This window comes from Pleurodeles waltl, chromosome 4_2, assembly GCF_031143425.1.
Source record: "Pleurodeles waltl isolate 20211129_DDA chromosome 4_2, aPleWal1.hap1.20221129, whole genome shotgun sequence".
In the NCBI taxonomy this organism is placed as follows: domain Eukaryota; kingdom Metazoa; phylum Chordata; class Amphibia; order Caudata; family Salamandridae; genus Pleurodeles; species Pleurodeles waltl.
In genome coordinates this window covers 843,561,442-843,579,058 of record NC_090443.1, presented here as the reverse complement: position 1 = coordinate 843,579,058, position 17,617 = coordinate 843,561,442, and the positions used below count along the sequence as shown (strand labels likewise).

The 17,617-nt window shown below is 42.3% G+C and overlaps 1 protein-coding gene across 1 annotated transcript in view; it reads left to right on the top strand.

Annotated features, from left to right (window-relative positions):
- LOC138293384 (E3 ubiquitin-protein ligase RNF170-like) overlaps nt 1-17,359 on the top strand; it is a 35,799-nt gene extending 18,440 nt beyond the window's left edge. The window contains exons 2-6 of the mRNA XM_069232580.1: nt 681-750; nt 8,269-8,380; nt 11,124-11,197; nt 12,985-13,095; nt 16,188-17,359. Coding sequence (XP_069088681.1) covers nt 681-750; nt 8,269-8,380; nt 11,124-11,197; nt 12,985-13,095; nt 16,188-16,487 — 667 coding nt within the window. The 3' untranslated portion in view covers nt 16,488-17,359. The remainder of the gene's footprint in view (nt 1-680; nt 751-8,268; nt 8,381-11,123; nt 11,198-12,984; nt 13,096-16,187) is intronic.
- The last annotated feature ends 258 nt before the right edge of the window (nt 17,360-17,617 follow it).

The window sequence follows — 17,617 nt, the reverse complement described above, 5'->3', positions numbered from 1 at the left end:
TACATACAATGAAGACATGTATCATGAAGGTACATATAAGTGAAGTTAACAATTGTAAATCTATAGTTACCTACATTTACTTATCTTTATAACTCTGGTAGTCAATATTTTGCTCAACGATATTAAAAACTCAATACTCTGATGGAAAATCCTTTGTGGATCCTATTGAACTTGCCAAAATGCACACCTGTGGATTCTTGTGCACCGTATACAGCAAATGAGAATATAGTTTTCCTCACTCATCTTAATGTTTTGCCTTGACTAAAAAAACAACTTGCCCTCGCAACGTTCTCCCAAACACCAAGACAAACTCAGGGTAAAGTGGACATCATCATGCACTGCTTCCTCATTCCTGTGTTTCTTTTGCGACATGAGATGCAGAGCACATTGTTAACCTATACTATATATGAGTAAGGCGGTTGCCGAAACGCGTTGGATGTTTATGCTGGAATAAATTAAATTTAAGAAATATTTTTTCATTTTGGAGGTGTCCTGGTTCTCCTGATATTCAAGGGAGTGTTGTAGGATTTATTAGGGCCTCTCGGAGCCCATCCAGGACCGCTGTATGGAGCTCCTGTATTCCGGGACTTGTTTATGAACCAATATATATATATATACACTATAATCGCAGATTATTTCATTCCTCCCAATGAATTATGCCATTAATTGTATTTTTTCAGATTTGCTCATGTTCACCAACAGAAGATAACCAAGCCTCCAAGAATCAGCAGTCATTGTTCTGCTCACAAGGTAGGACAATATTCTTAACTAATGTTCAACTGAATATTTATCACTACTTGAGGCTGAATTTTAATAATAGACAAAGCAGCTTATACTTCTGTATCTTTAATAACCACAAAAATGTTGTATAACTCAAACATTATCACCAAAGTAGAGCTGGCTCTCCAACCAGATTTATTACATCAAACCTTACAGACAGCACAAGTTCTCTGGTTGCAAAAGACATATTGTTGGCTTAGCAAGAACATACAGAGGCTCGCAGCCCACCTATTCCTTACAATTGCTTGGCTTTATTGTCATTCTTATTTGCCTGATTTCTATTGGATGGCTTTCCTTGTTTCAGCCTGTCCATCTTGTGTTTGCCCCACCCATAGAGTATAGTCTTTTTATAATCTGTTAGACTAGTAGGCTTCTATGCTACCTCTTCCCACGTCTAAGTCTAATGTGCTACGTTTTTCTTTTTGTTTAAGCACTCTCTGAGAGTGCATGTGCTTTCCAGCTGTCTCCCGTTTGTGCTCTCATTCCCCCTCCACATTACTCTCTAACCCATGTTCTTCTTACCCTCACCTACACTAGGGTTGCTCTTGCTTGCCTGTGTGGTTCTCTACCATGCTCCAAGTTGCTACCTTTCCCCTGTGTGTTTCTCTCTTTTTCCACGTGTTCTCTCCCTCGTGTTGCTTCTCTCCCTTCCTAATGTGTTGCTTTAATTTTTAGCAGAATAATATTTATATAAAAAAATTAATCTTTTTGGTATTGTGTTTTGATATCGATGTGCATAAAACTATTGGCCTCAGTTACTAGGCCCTACATGCACACTGCGCTACCAGAGCATCATTTTTGTTGATGCTCCAGTGGCGCAATATGCCAGCCCATATTTACAAGGCCACGCAAAGCCACCTTGTGTGGCTTTTTATGGCTTTATGAATATGGGCTAATTTCTCCCATAAAACTGTGTGAAAGGAGCGTTCCATGGGTGTTGCTGTGGGTGTTCCCCTGCAACACCCATGGAACGCTAAGGAATCTGACGCATTCCTAGATTTACAAGTCTGGGAATGCGTCAGATTCCTACGCCACCTCATAGGTGGCGTAGAAGTGACACAACTGGGAGGAATATCTTTAGTCTCCCTGTTTATTCCTCTTTCTATGAGTGCTGCATTCTGCAGTACACAGAGAAAAACTCCTCTCTTGATTGTTTTTGTGCAGGAAGGTGTCCCCTCCTGCACAAAATCAATCATCCCCGCAATGCAGGGATCCTTGCACCATGGTGCCTGCATTGGCAGCAATTTGAATGCCAGAGCAGGGGGAGAGAACAGAAATGTGCTGTATCTTCTAGATACAGCACATTTCTACCCTTTCCCCCTGATGCAGGGTGGTGAAACAAAACACTTGCTGCGCCGCAGGGCTTGTAAATAAGCCCATATGTTTGTTACATTCAAAATCTTTTTTTTCTCGGCAACAAACATTTGCTTCAGGAATTTGCTCACTTGTCAGTGAACCCAGCCTATCTTGTCAAGTGCCTGAGAAGCGCAGGCCCCACGAGAAAGACACATATTTGCATCCAGGATAGTTACCTTTATTAGTTTAAGGATATTTTGCATAGTGGTCAGGCACAGAGGTGGCTAAGTACTGCAGCATTTTCAGCAGCTAATTCAAAAGAGAGAAAACCTAGATGTGTAAAGGCCCTCGTTTTGTGTATATATTTCTTTAAATGGAGTATTGGTTCACTTCTTACCAACCACACTTGAGTTTACTTTTCTATATGCTTGGAGTGGTCTGTTCCTTAGTTTTTAAAATTAAAATTGCTAAGTCACTTTTTTAAAAGGGCTTTTATTCTTGACCTAAAGTACTTTCGTGACAGATTTGGATAAAACCCAATATAATTGTACTCACATATCACATCACTGTGAGATATATGATGCCTCTAGAGTGCCTCTACAATGTTTTAAATGGCAGGGCAAGTTGTGCTGTACCAACTGCGGGAAAGGCATGCAATTTCACAGTATACCCCCTCCCCCCGACCTCACCCCAGTGCCGGCGTAACAAGGTTGCACTATGCGCGCAGCTCCCATGCACTTCCACTGCGCGTGCCGGCCTAAGCTGCCCACTCACAGAGACCACTTGTTATCAAGTCTACAGCGCAAGCCGCGCGTGCACGTGTGTGTGTTTACAATGCGGATATAAGGCAGGGCTATTCCCTTCCACAGAGCACAGACGCTGAATAAAGGCTATATTCGAGCTCAGTCAGTTGCCTAAGGTAAATAGTGACATTGGGTGTCAGACGTTCAAATTCCCATTTGCTAGAAGATGTTTCCTCTGAATTTAAACATAGACGCAGGACTATAAACGGAAATAAATCGAAATAAATTAAAGTGAGTTGCAGAGAGATAGGCAGATTGCCGGTTCAGGTCCTACGAGATTGAAGCAGACTTTTATCAGGCGGCATTGGCTAATGACACTTGTATGTAAATATGCCGTATTAAGGCCCATATTTATACTTTTCGACGCTAAACTGCGCTAACGCAGTTTAGCGTCAAAAAGTTTTGCGCCGTCTAACGCCATTCTGAAGCGCCAAGCGGGCGCCGTATTTATGGAATGGCGTTAGACGGCGCAATCAGACCGGCGCTGCCTGGTTTGCGTGGGAAAAAACCACGTAGACCAGACAGCGCCGGCGTAGGGGGAAAATGGCGCATGGGCGTCTTAAAATGGGGCAAGTCAGGTTACGTCGAAAAAATCGTCTTAACCCGACTTGCGCCATTTTTTAACGACGCCCATCCCCCATCAACATGACTCCTATCATTGTAAAGATAGGAGTCATGCCCCCTTGCCCAATGGCCATGCCCAGGGGACTTCTGTCCCCTGGGCATGGTCATTGGGCATAGTGGCATGTAGGGGGGCACAAATAAGGCCCCCCTATGCCACCAAAAAAAAATATAAAAAATAAAAAATTATACTTACCTGAACTTACCTGAATGTCCCTGGGGTGGGTCCCTCCATCCTTGGGGGTCCTCCTGGGGTGGGCAAGGGTGGCAGGGGGGGTCCCTGGGGGCATGGGAGGGCACCTGTGGGCTCATTTTGAGCCCACAGGCCCCTTAACGCCTGCCCTGAGCAGGCGTTAAAAAGTGGCGCAAATGCGCCGTTTTTAGCCACGCCAACTCCCGGGCGTCTCTTTTGCCCGGGAGTATAAATACCACGTAAAGTCCTGGGAGTCATTTTTTAGACGGGAACGCCTCCCTTGCATATCATTAACGCAAGGAAGGGGTTCACGCTAAAAAATGACGCACATTCCGGGAACTTTGGCGCTATTCGCCTCTAACGCCATAGTATAAATATGGCGTTAGTTGGCGTTAGTTTTGCGTCGAAATTGCGTCAAAAAAAACGACGCAATTTCGGCGCAAACGGAGTATAAATATGGCCCTAAATGCACAGAAGCGCTGTATAAAGGACAAATTGTTGATATTACAAGAGACCACATAATTTCTTACATTCCTGCTACTAAACGTTAGCAGCTGCAATAATGATTTTGAGGAATATATTCTCATCATAAATCTAATTCCAAAATAAGACTATGCAGCCTCACACTCATGGGTGTATAAGGTGTGGGTCAGTTTCATTACTGACTTCAACCTTGCTCGACCATTTCGTAGACTTACCCCAAGCGAAGCAGGGGGCACGTACCCACGACCATCCAATGCCCAGTGATCATGGACCCTAAGGGTGGCCGGTACCACCTCTGAGATGGTTTGGAGGAGGCGCCCCTGAAGAAGATACCAGTTACCCAAAACATTTCCCAGACTGGAACCATTCATTGTCTGGAGCAAGCTGAGGACCTTCACCCGGATCAAAACACGTGTCGGCTGACCTTCTACAATATGTATCTTATGTCTATGATGTAAATCTTTACATTGAAACAAATAACAATTTTCTTCAGAATAAAAGGAGATAGCTCATGTAATGTTCTTTCCCATCATCATATTAAAGGATACCTTACGCTCCATTCTCTCTCGGTATAAATATAGGTTTAACGAGATGTAGGGGAGAGGTCACCTGAAATCCATTTTACACAGCTCAGAAGGTCACTATCTGGAGCTGATAGGATTTGAACTTTGGAACCCCTGAGGCGTTGCATGTTCCTACCACAGATGGTTTGACACAAGTGCGATGGATAAGGCATGTGAACCGATTGAACTGTAGGCGTCTGCGGCTGTTGCCATCTCACACCCCCAATATACTCCAACCTGTCCTTCTGACGCTGCATAATATTTATCTTTGAGTCAGGTGATGCTGAGCTGAGTGATGTTTGATCATTAAACAAGAATGACGAAGGAGGCGAGTTGTTCCTTGCTAGCAACGTGGCGTTGTTATCTCCGATTGGAGCCCTCTGTATGCAAAGGCTCCCCGCGTGCCTTTAGAATAGAGTGACTATGCAAAGATGGAAAATTGATTGCCCTATTACAGCATAGTCAAATGTTATTCCATACACTAGAGCCACGCCCTCTATTTAAGATAACTGCTACTTATTTTATTCCAATGTGGATTTATTGTATTTAAATTTTGTATACATATCATGGAAACCTGACCTGAATCGACACTTATAAACCACGATTTGAGAGGCCTTCTGTGTATTATTAGTGTTGCCAGAGATCAGGTTTTCTCAAACTTAGCAGGGTAAGTTAAAGGTTCTGATACAGACATGTGGTGGAGCCAGGTTAATTAAAGGCTCATCATCAGCTTAGCAAGGTGGATAATGAAGGCTGTGGAAGATGCTGGGATTGTTAAATGAAAATGAAATCAAGCCATTGAAAAGTCTGAAAAGTCCTAATTAAAGAAACTGGATTGCAAAGATAGAATAGAGAGATGTCCTAGTCTTGATATGAGATATGACAGAACTCCAACAAAGCCCAAACAGTTTTACTCCTGCTATGACTTGAATTCTGTATGGAATGTCTGACTCATCCCTGGTAGCTACTCCACAAATAAGGTTTTCCAAAGAGAAATGCATTTAATGAATGAGTGATAAATGTTCTAACAGCAATAAAGTTACGAAAATAAGGAAAATAAACCCAAGGTACTAGGCATGAAAGGAACTGAATAGACAAAATGAGGCAGCCTAATGTATTTATCAAAATTATAGCAGTAACACCTAGAATGCAATGCAAGTCAGCTTTAGAAAATAAAATCAAAGAAAGTGTTGGTTGTGGTTCTCAAAATGGCCACCAGGAGGTAGTAGTGTATTCATTATGGGCACCGAGGAGAGCAATTCCGAAAGTACATTTCTTTAGGGGACAAACGTGCATCCTTTTAGCAAGAATTTCACCAAAATATAGCAGCAAACATTCTCGTTAAACATTATCTTGAAAAAGAAAAACTAATTTCTTCAGGACTGGCCTCAAGACACCAGCCCACGGTCTACAGTTCAAAGAAGGAAACCCTGAAAATCTATTTCAGGCCCACAGCAAAGTATAGACCGCTGGTTCTTGGGATTTTTCTATATTGGCAGCTTGCATTGACCAGACATCATTAGGTATTCCCGAGGTGCAGGGTGTAAGTTTCGTACAGTGTAAGTAGTAGAAATGTCTATTTGCTGCTGGTCAACTGGGTTTTATTCCAGGCAGTCGCAGCTTTCTTTACTCACGCGCTAACCCCCAGGAAAGGTGTTTCATGGGGCAATCCGACTTTCTGGCTGGACTTGGGCACCTTTGTCCTTGTGAGTCAGCAAGAGGCCATCTTTCTTACCACCTACAGGAGTTGCAAGTCCAGAGATTCAACACAAAGGTGGAGACACGAATATCGCGACGGTCTTCTATCAGGTGTATGAGAATTCTTTCTGTAGGAGCAAACACTTTTCTCTTTTCTGTGCCTGCCAGTGTTTCGGCAGGGACCTCTGAAAAATGTAAAGTCAATCTGTGTTCTGCAACAACTCATTAGCAAATAAAAGTAAGGGGCATATGTACGGGCCCCCTTGGGTCGCTCTTGCACCACGCAATGTGGTGCCAGAGCGACGCAAGACCAAAATGAGATTTATAAAGCCGCGCAAGGCCACTTGGTGTGGCCCTGAGTGGGTTCATAAATCTTCAGTAAAGCAATGCAGTGCAAATTGCTGTGTTGTCTTACTCTGGCCCCGGAAGGTGTTTTATCGGTGATGCAGGGGTGTTCCCACACAACACCCAGGCTTTCTGAGGGATTCCCAGATTTACCAGAAGTGGTATACCTAGGAATGCTCCAAAAACCTACCCCACCCATGTGAGGCATTACAAGTAAAATATCATTATTTCTCCTCGTTACTTCCCCTTTCAGCGTGTGCTGCAACAAGGAATATGCTTCAGGGGATTGTTTTTGTGCAGGAAAGACTGTTTTCACTTACATACAGCACACTTCTTCCCTTTCTCTGTGACGCCGCGCAGCAAGGTGACTTGCTACGCTGAGTCACTTGGCCATAAATATGGCCCTGAATTTCTAATGGTTGATTCGGCTAATACTCAGAAGTGTGTCTCAGTCACTTTTTCACAAACGTGTCCTACTGCATTAGTCACCCCAGAGTCCTGCATACCATTTCTCCCCAAACTCCGACCAAGGCTGGCTCAGTCTTGACTACCAGTGATGAACGCAATCACCCAGGTCCCTGCTGCACCAACCCTATTCTCTCAAGAGTGCAGGCTGGAAAATGTGACCTGGGAATGGAGACAGCAGAATCTCTCATTTACTGCAGCTACTTGTACTGCAAGTTTGCGAGACCTCAGATTTTTTTTTCACAGCAGCTCAAGGGGAAATGAACTGCGAGATAGGACACTTAGGGGGTTATTCTAACTTTGGAGGAGTGTTAATCCGTCCCAAAAGTGACGGTAAAGTGACGGATATACCACCAGCCGTATTACGAGTTCCATAGGATATAATGGACTCGTAATACAGCTGGTGGTAAATCCGTCACTTTTCCGTCACTTTTGGGACGGATTAACACCTCCTCCAAAGTTAGAATAACCCCCTTAGGTACGAACGTGGGCTTGTAGACCCGTACATTTTTTTTTAGATGAAATTAGGGAAAATGCCACTTTCTGACTTAGCATGTGTATTTAAACACAAAACAATTGTAATAATTAAGGCAGCTCATGCAGCTGGGGAGTGACCAGCAGACTCGAGCTGTTCTGGTGGCGAAATAGCATATGCGAAAAGTAGAAGTTTTTTTCTTGAACAGGCATCTCAAATCTAAATTAAGTCTAACAAAACGTTTGTTTCACCGCCTTTTTAACTTTATTTCCTGTATTTTAAAAAAGTACATTTTAGTATGCCATTGAAATTATGAGTGTTGTATTTTTGCGTTCTAGGTTTTTCTAAACAGGCATTTTACATTCAAAAGTTTTGAAAAGTTTTTTTATGCACCATAAGTCCTTGCTTGACAGGATATTAAAATAAACACAATGACAATAATGAAAATGCCTTTTTTTTTTACTTTTTATGGTGAAATTAGCATCGAATATTGTCGGTAAAACGACTGACCACAGCTTACTGATTCCCTTTGTCACCTGTTAATAGGAATGCGTTAAAAATTGGCAGCAGCCTCGTCACCACAGTGATTTAAACTGTCCCATCTGCCTCCAGACAGCAGTCCTCCCAGTGGAAACCAACTGTGGGCATTTATTTTGTGGTAAGTGGAAGAGAACTGCACACGTGCTTATCAAGATATTCACCATGTATCACGCCAAATTTATTTTTTGTATAAAAATATGTTCACAAACGTCATGCTTCCATTGCGATACGTTTTTCATATAACACAAGTGTAATTTGAGGGCTCTGTTATATATACTTTAATGGAAAATCATATCTTCAGGCTCCCCTTGTACGTTAAAAGACACCAAAAATCAGACAAGAGATTAAGAAGGCATGTCTCCACAGGATGAGACATTTATCTGATGTAATGACTTCCAAATAGCCAAAGAGAACTTTCAAGAGCCCCTATTAAGTACACCTTCCATCCTAGACCCCATCCCAACCTAAATGTGCTCCAAACCTCAAAAAGAGTTCACGTCATCTATTGTCTAACTCGCCATTGATCCTATTAGTATAAGAGTCAATGTGATGGGGATTTATCTCTATCCATTTACCTTAGGTGACCTAGGCCTCTCCTCACTTATTCCTGCTCGGGAGCCACTTCCCTCCTTTATGTCTCGCTTCTATCAAACACAGCCCCACTAGTCCTTCTCATAACTTGGTTCTCCCTTTAAGCATTCATTTGACATTTTGCCATTTTAGGTCCGCCCAAAGTTATGGTTTTTTTTTCAAAATCGCCTATCACTAACATTGCCTGTTGTTACATTATGTTTTAGTGGGCAGGGTGGGGTTGAAACTTTAGAACTGGCCCTTTTTATTATTATTTATATTTTGTTTTCACTAAAGTTCATTAAATATCCCCTGCCCTTCACCATGGAAGATGTAAAGGCAACTCATTTATTGGCAAAGATCTAGTGGTCGGTATATATGTTGGAGGCACTTTAGTGGGCGTGTACCCAGTCCAGGAACCTGAACTTAGCACAGGTAATACGTGACACCCTGTGCCAAATTAAACGACATGGCCTGAAGTCAGATTAACAGTTTCAAAAGTCGTAACTTGCTGAGGAGGTGCAGTTTGGCCAACATCAACACTTTAATTTCAAGAAGTAAAAATCTTACCATGTACTAAGAAATCAATGATATAATTTATGCTGTACACGGCGGCATATATATGTTTTTGGTATTACACTTGTAACCAAAAATAAAGTTAACACTAATCAATGGTGGAAGTGCAGTTTATTGTATGAGGTTTGTACGCACTTTAAGTTTAGCAAGCAAAAATATTAGGCAAGTTTGATTTCCTTAACATCGAAAAACAGACTCATAAACGGATAGACCTTATTTAGTTTATATCACAATCCGGGTGATTATTAATAAACAAACTACAATCATTTAAGAGAGTGGAATCCTTGCATAGAAGCTTGGAAAAAATAAGTGGAATGACCTAAAGTTGTTGGTGCAATATTGACTTGATGCTAAGGAGACTTTCACCTTTTTGGAGCTCTCTAGTAAACCTCTACTCTGGTGTAGTGGTAGAAACCAAAATGATGCCCCCCTGCAGAATGTGATGAGGAGCCCTGAGTTTCCCAGGTCACACCTGCCTTGGGTTGCATAGGGGCCTGCTGAAGGTTTGGGAGCCCCCTACAGTGCAGGGGCCTGTTATGCTTCTGCTGTGGCATAGGTTTATTGACACTATTGACAATATCATCCTGCAAAAATACTGCATCCACAACATGGCCTTCCACTACATGGTAAAGATAAGCATATACTGCCTATTCTAAACCTGCATCTACTTACCTAGGTTTACCTGGTGATGTAATGGCTAGGTCGATGCAGTAGATGCAATATTTGTGACATGCAATATAAATTTTGTGATATAGTGGAGTCCCCTCCCCCCATTCCCACCTCTGGTTCAGACCCATTGTTTAGCTGGGAAGCTACGACCAGGAGCACAGAACGCAAATCCTAGATTGCTATTTAGTCAAACATCATCAAGGATAAACCATTCCAACATAAACACTATCTTCTCCAACCCTGCAAGAGCGCTTTGTGGACTGATTAGTCCTGGTTTCCTACAGGGCCTTCTGTGAAGATCACGTAGTTCTAGGGAATGGAAAGGTTTACAGCCATTCAGCTCCGTTACCAGCTGGAATGGCAGAGTAGTCTTGACAACATCCACCCCACCTACTTCCATGATGCTCGCGGAAAAAACTGAGATCATTGGGACTTTTGTCAAGGGCTATCTGCTGATGCTTCACAATCAGTAGAAACAAGGGTATGCATTATCATCATTATTAATATTATTATTAAATCCTACTGTGCTACCATAGATCACACAAAATCGTGTTTGGATCTTCTGAACAATTAAGATGGCTGACGTTTGCTCCTAACTCTGCTGTGCAAGTAAACAGCTGCTTCCGGCCTTTAGGGCACGGTTAACACACAAGACTTCATGTTGATGCATCTAGAACTTTAACCACTGTGCAATCACATACGTTGCGTTAGGACAGGCGTTTCAAGCGGTTTTGGGTGCATCTGTCACTATAGCGTTAGTGCTGACAGACCTGGGGTCTGATCTGCATATTCAAATTCTACCTTTTGTGCTTTTCACAAGGAGGAGTACTGATCTCAGGCACCTTCTGCTTGAACATAACTCTGTATGTTATGAGAATTTAAGATATTGACGCTGCCTTTTTGAGTATGCCACAAAGTCTAATGACTTTTAATCAACAAGATATGTACATCGATAATAGTGAAACTGCCGCTAAATTAATATGCATGTTCATTCATCCCAGCAATTACTTAAAAGAGAATCGCCTTATTTAATTTTCTCTTTGTAGGTCCCTGCCTCATGGAATACTGGAAACACGGTTCCTGGTTGGGAGCTGTTAGCTGCCCTCTCTGCAGACAAAAGGTAAGACTGCCAGTATGTCTACTTGCATATGAGTAAAATGCGGATTAAGTTATAGACTGGCAAGGGATCCATCACGGATTGGTGTGGGATGCTAAGCTATACACAATGGCGCCTAAATCTGTGACCTATGGATAAGGCCCTTTCAGGTTAGGTTGTAAACCTTGTATTTGTTGCTACACGGGGGATCTCGTGGTTAAGCATTTGAGCACCATTCAACACTATCTGATGGTTCCAGTTAATATTTTGTTGTCATTGAAGGCCTATGCTGAAGGGTTACCTGTTTTTGACTGAGGCCTGGATGACAGGGGCATCTTTAGGCTATCAGAAAAATTGCTCCAGACAAGGATGCATTTGTGTTAAGTTCTTGTGTTTTATTTTAGCTAAAGATCAGATCAGACAATCGTGGGGTGATTCATATCAATCTTAAGGCTCCTTCTCAATATTACATTTTAGCTACATTTCTATCTCCAGAAAAGACCTGCTTAGCTGCGTACCAAGGGGCATATTTTTGCTGCCCTAAGGCCACCTTGCGCCACATTAATGTAATTATTTTTTATGGTAATGTGGCCCAACAAGGCCGAAATCCCTGCGCTGTATTTACAGGGTGGCGCAATGCATACATTGCGCCACTCTGTAACCCTTTGCACTACATTATGCATGCGCCAGTTATAATGAATGCAAAGGGGGCGTGCCCCTGTTAGGCGAGCCGGAAAAATGGCGTAAGGAAATCTATAAGATTTCTTTGTACCTTTTTTATGGCACTTTTAAAAGGGGCATCCATTCTTTAGAATGGGGCCTTATGTACTCTGCAGGAGTAGTGGCAATATTTTGGTGCTACTCCTGCAGAGTACATCAATAGCACCATGGAAAATTAGGCTATTGCCCCCTACCCTGCGCCATGATATGCCGTATTTAAATGTGGTGCACGCATGGTGGCAGTAGGGGGGTGCCAAGGGGTGCAGGGAAAGTGGCACTGCACTCGGTGCAGCCCCACTTTCCATAAATCTGCCCCCAAACGTCCCTGTGTAGGTAAAGTTCAATCTATTCTCACAGCTGTTTTTTTTATTCACAAGTTCAGGCATTGGTGTTATTGCGTATTGAAATGGGCAGAATCCTTTTATACAGAATTTCCAAATGTGCGCACTTGCCTCCAAAAATTGCATTCCATTCGGTTGCTTCCCTTGCATGGTTTAGAAGCATGAATATGTATGTTACCCCATACCCTAAAATCATTGCAGTGGTTACCACAGATTCTGGCAGAGGCTCCTTTTCTACCAAGAGCAAGTATATATGCCTGCCAGTAATATCCTAAGCATCTGACTAGTTCGTTTTTCAGACAGTTGGCGGTTCTTGGTGTTTTCCAAGCCTTAATTTTAATTTCACATTTTCCCTTACCTGTACTTTTTGAAGGCCCCAAGCCAGGCCATGCAAGATCAACCTGGTCCTGTCAGGATCAGGTAAATGGTTTCCATCTTGACTAAGTCTATGCAATTGTGTATAATGTGAGTATCCTGGACATCTGCCATACCTCTTGGCCCTCTTAAACCAATTTTGGAAACTTGTGGCCTAGATCATATAGATGGTTCATAAAGACTTAGTGGGTGATGTCCATGAAAACTGAAGGATGCTGTAATATCCAGGTCTCCATTTGGTGCGGGGTAATGGTATACTTAGAATTTACATTCAAAAATAGGGTTTTACACGTGTACAGTGTTTTAATTATTGAAATCAGGTGATGTAACAGGGGAATATTCTGAATAAAAGTTCATTTCTTTTATTTGCTTTAGGTTTCCCTTCTCCATAATCTGTTTTGTGAGAATCAGCAAGATAAGCAGAGCAGAGGAATTACATACAGTATTCGAGATTATAATAAACGTTTTTCCGGACAGCCCAGACCTGTAAGTATATATTGCTTTTTAGTTGTTTAAAACCAGAAACACCTGGGGCCTCGTAGCCTTAGGACCGCCACAGACAGGGCAGTGCGACCGCCCCATTATGACCTTGGTGGAGCCCCCATGGTCAAACTGCCGACACTTCCAGGCTGCAGCCAGCCTGCAGCCTGACAGTCCCGGCAGTTGTAATCCGCCAGGCCAGCGCTGCAAGCAGCACTACTCTGGGGATTACAAGTCCCCATCTGCCAACCTTTCCATGGCGGTGGAAAGGCTGGCGGAATGGGATGTCGGGTGGCCCCTGCACTGCCCATGCACTTGGCATGGGCAGAGCAGGGGCCTCCATGCATAGCCCCATCGTGCATTTCACTGCCTGAATTACGGGGAAGTGAAATGCGTGAAGGGTGCTGTCGCACCTGACGCACTACAACATTGTCGCTGGCTTAATTATGAGCCGGCGTCAATGTTGAGGGGAGTGTTCCGCTGTGCTAGCGGAACACTCTTAATATGGTGGGCAATAGACCTGCAGTAATGGCAGTCTTGTGCCTGCAGTGACTTCGGCGGTCCTGTGAAAGGTCCGCCAAAGTCGAAATGAGGCCCTTGATGTCTGTTTCTAAAAATTGTTGTTATGTTCATTTTTGCACATTCATGACAAAAATGGCATTCTTTATGTCCTGTGTTACTTTGTTTACCCTTGGTCCATCTCTTTGCTTTCCTTGCAAATTTTCTGTTAGTTGCAGTCACTCCTGTGGGCTCCCAAGGATTTAAGCTCGACAACAATAATTATTCTATCCTCTCACATTGAATATAAACCGCACAGATTGTTTTTACCTCCTGAACATTGTGCCAGGAAAAGATTGGTGAAATATGCAGGTGAAGAAAGGTTCAGTGTTTGGGAAAAGCCTGTGGAAGTCAGTGTAGAAGCACTAGTTTCTAGATAAACCCCATTTCTGATGTGTATAATCGAAATACCAAGGTATTTCCATGCATCAGAAATACCGATCCTTGTGGTATCGGTAATTACAGGTGCAGGAATTCTGAAGCGTGTTTCTCTCAAACTAGTAAGGAAGGCTTTAAAGTCTGTCCTCTGTCTTCTATGTAAAGTTGGAGACAACATTAAGGCCCATATTTATACTTTTTTTGCGGCACATTTGCATCATTTTTTGACACAAAAGCGGCGCAAACTTATAAAGTACAATTATATTTTGTAAGTTTGCGCAGCTTTTTCTTAAAAAAATGACCCAAATACGGCGCAATTTTTTTAAATAAATCTGGGCCTAAGTACTTCATTGCAAAGACACTCTCTCATCTATTGTAAAATGGCATTTTGCTCTGGTCTCCTCATCATTTTCACCTAAAATTACCTAAATAGCAAAATCCTTGGGATTAACTGGGCACAAGAATTTACATTTTAATGAGCATGTCAATAAACTGGGAAGAATAGCTGTATACCACGTGTACCTTCTAAAGAAAAGTCAGAACTTTTTCCCTTTCAGAAGACTTCAGATCATCTGTTACAGCTGGTAATGTCTCATATAACCTGCGAGAATGCCAACTGTATAATCTCACCCTTTAACCCCACACTACATACTGCAGTGCGACAGATAGCAAATGCTGGGAAATAAGACTCAGGGCCAGATGTAGATAGGCTTTTGCGCCTCGCAAACTGCGAAAAACGCTGTTTGCGAGGCGCAAAAGCCCTCACGCGATGCAGAAACACATTTTGTGAGTCGGAACCGCAAAATGTGTTTCCAACTCGCAAATAGGAAGGGGTGTTCCCTTCCTATTTGCGACTCGCACCGCGATGTAAGTTGATTTGTGACCGCAAAAGCGGTCGCAAATCAACTCGCAGTTACCATCCACTTGAAGTAGATGGTAACTCATTTGCAAACGGGAAGAGGTCCCCATGGGACCCCTTCCCCTTTGTGAATGCTCACAAAATTATTTTTTCAGAGCAGCCAGTGGTCCTATGGACCACTGCCTACTCTGAAAAAACCCGAAACAAAAGGATTCGGTATTTTTTTTCTATTTGCAGCTCGTTTTCCTTTAAGGAAAACGGGCTGCAAAGAGATAAAAAAAACTGCTTTATTTAAAAGCAGTCACGGACATGGTGGTCTGCTGTCTCCAGCAGGCCACCATCCCCGTGAGTGCCTAGACTCGCTATGGGGTCGCAAACTGCGACCCACCTCATAAATATTTATGAGGTGGGTCTTTGCGACCCCATAGTGAGTCGCAGAAGGTGTCTGAGACACCTTTCTGCATCACAAATTGCGAGTTGCAATTTGCGAGTCACTTTGACTCGCAAATTGCACGTCGCAATTTGTGTTCTACCTACAACTGGCCTTCAGTTCCTAAATCATAACAAGATGCTAAAGCAACTCTACTGGTTACCAGTAGAAGTACATATCAATGTCAAGATCACCTGCGTACCACACAAGATGTGCACTCCAGGCTGCCTGCAAAAAAAACTTCATTCACAGAAGCTAGAATGAGGAAATGTGAGACTCGCACTGGAGGTCCCAAAAACAAAGAAACTACCACTGCGAAGGAGGCTTTTTTTCTGCCTAGCCACAGACTATGGAAACAGATTCCTGAATTCATAAGAATAATTCCAACCCTCTGTAACTTCCTTTTTAGGGTCTTTCTGTTGGGGTGCTCTGCTCTCTTGTAACTAGGATACAGTTGTACAGATTCTCCAGAATGCATTTGGAAGTTGAAGTTGTAAACAATTTTTACTGTAACTGAACTTTTATATGAAAAGAGTTCTGCTGCCCCCAGCTAAGGTTGCGCTATATAAATCCAATAAAATAAGTAAATAAATAGATGTAGCAAAAACAACATTTCTTGCAGTGCAACATGGCTTAGTTTCTGTTGGAGGAGACATTTCAGTGAATGCACCTCAGCATAGCAGATCTCACTACTCTAATAACCATCCGTGCTACTATTTGACACCCATTAGTGAATAACAAGCATTGTGGACCTGTTTGGTTTGCTTACCATACATCTTGTTTAATGTCACCATGTATTTTGAAGAAGTGAGATCTGAGGCCAGTCTGTGCCTTCTGTATGAAACATGACTTTAAGCAAATCTTCTCTCTCAGTTTGCAGACTATATCTATGATCTGCCGATGCTCCTCCATCTTGCCTTCCGGACAATCTTCACCATGGGCGGTCTCGTCTGGATCTTCTGCCTCAGGATTATCGTTTGCACTTTTGGTGCCATCTTGTGCCTGCCATTTGATGTGATGTCCGAACCCCTTTGTGGTATTCTTGGAATGGCTGATGACCTAGTTGTTATATTCCTACTCCTGCTTTGTATGCTGAATATCTGCCAGCAGATTGAATCTGGCGGAGTGGACAGACCCCATTCTACAACGCAGAGTGTTTTAGCAGAATCTTAATACATTCTGGATTGACACCTAGAAATTTACCATGTACATTCATTGAACTCCTTCGTGAACTCTTGGTCTTCAATCATCTGGGACCAATGGAGAATGATGCCATGGGAAGTTTTTATACGCAATGAGATATTCCATGTGAATAGTTTGTACAGGTGTACAGAAAGAGTTGCCATTTGTGCAGCTACAACCAACCACGTCACATGTCTACTGTTGTGCTTTTTGCATGTTTCATTTTCAGATACCCCTCTTGTGTCAATCATAATCCATCATACAGGTTGTGAAGTTTGCCTTTGTAGCATGTCTAGTGAAAATTCCAATCGATCACTAGCAAATGGCTTCCATTCCATACAGGTAGCTTCTCCTTTGGATTACAGATGCCCATTGGAAAAAAACGGAGCGAAATTTGTAAATAACAATAGAAAATAAAAGCAACTTAAACCAGAAAGACACACAGCACCAGTTTAAGAATGCAAATCAACGCCACTGGAATTTAGTCCACAGTACTTCCCAACCTGAGATGAAAGACAATAATGTGAAGTGGAACAAAGCAACTGTGGAGAATTCTATAAATTCTTAGATCATTGAACACTGCCTTAGAGACTTGGAGTTACATTTAACAGTGTTAGAAATTTTCAGATGGCCCTCACCACTTGGTGAACTTTTCATGGAAGCTCTTGCAATATCTGTTGGACAATATGAAGGTCGGACCGGCCTATTTCATGGTATTAGGATATGCAAAAATGATTTTCTGGGCTCTGAAATTATGGCCAATGGGTACATTTATGTCTCTTGTGCCTGTACTTGTATGTTCTGTGAATTTTTTCCGAGGAAGCACATATTTTCTATGTTGACTGTATATTTTGTACATAAGTATATATGTAGATATGCTTATTTATTTAATAAAAATAAATGAATATAATACTCAAGTTGTCTTTTTGGCAATTCATTCATTTTGTAATCTGTCTACTCCTCGCCATTAGCAAAGCAGGATTCATGAAATATGTCTAAAAGCAAGTAAGCAAGTAATAGCTACATCTGAAATCTGCTAACGGTACCTTTTCTTGACTTTTTTCATGACAAAATTCACACTAAGGACTCTTTCCTCGTCTTTTAGATGGCCTAGTAAAAAA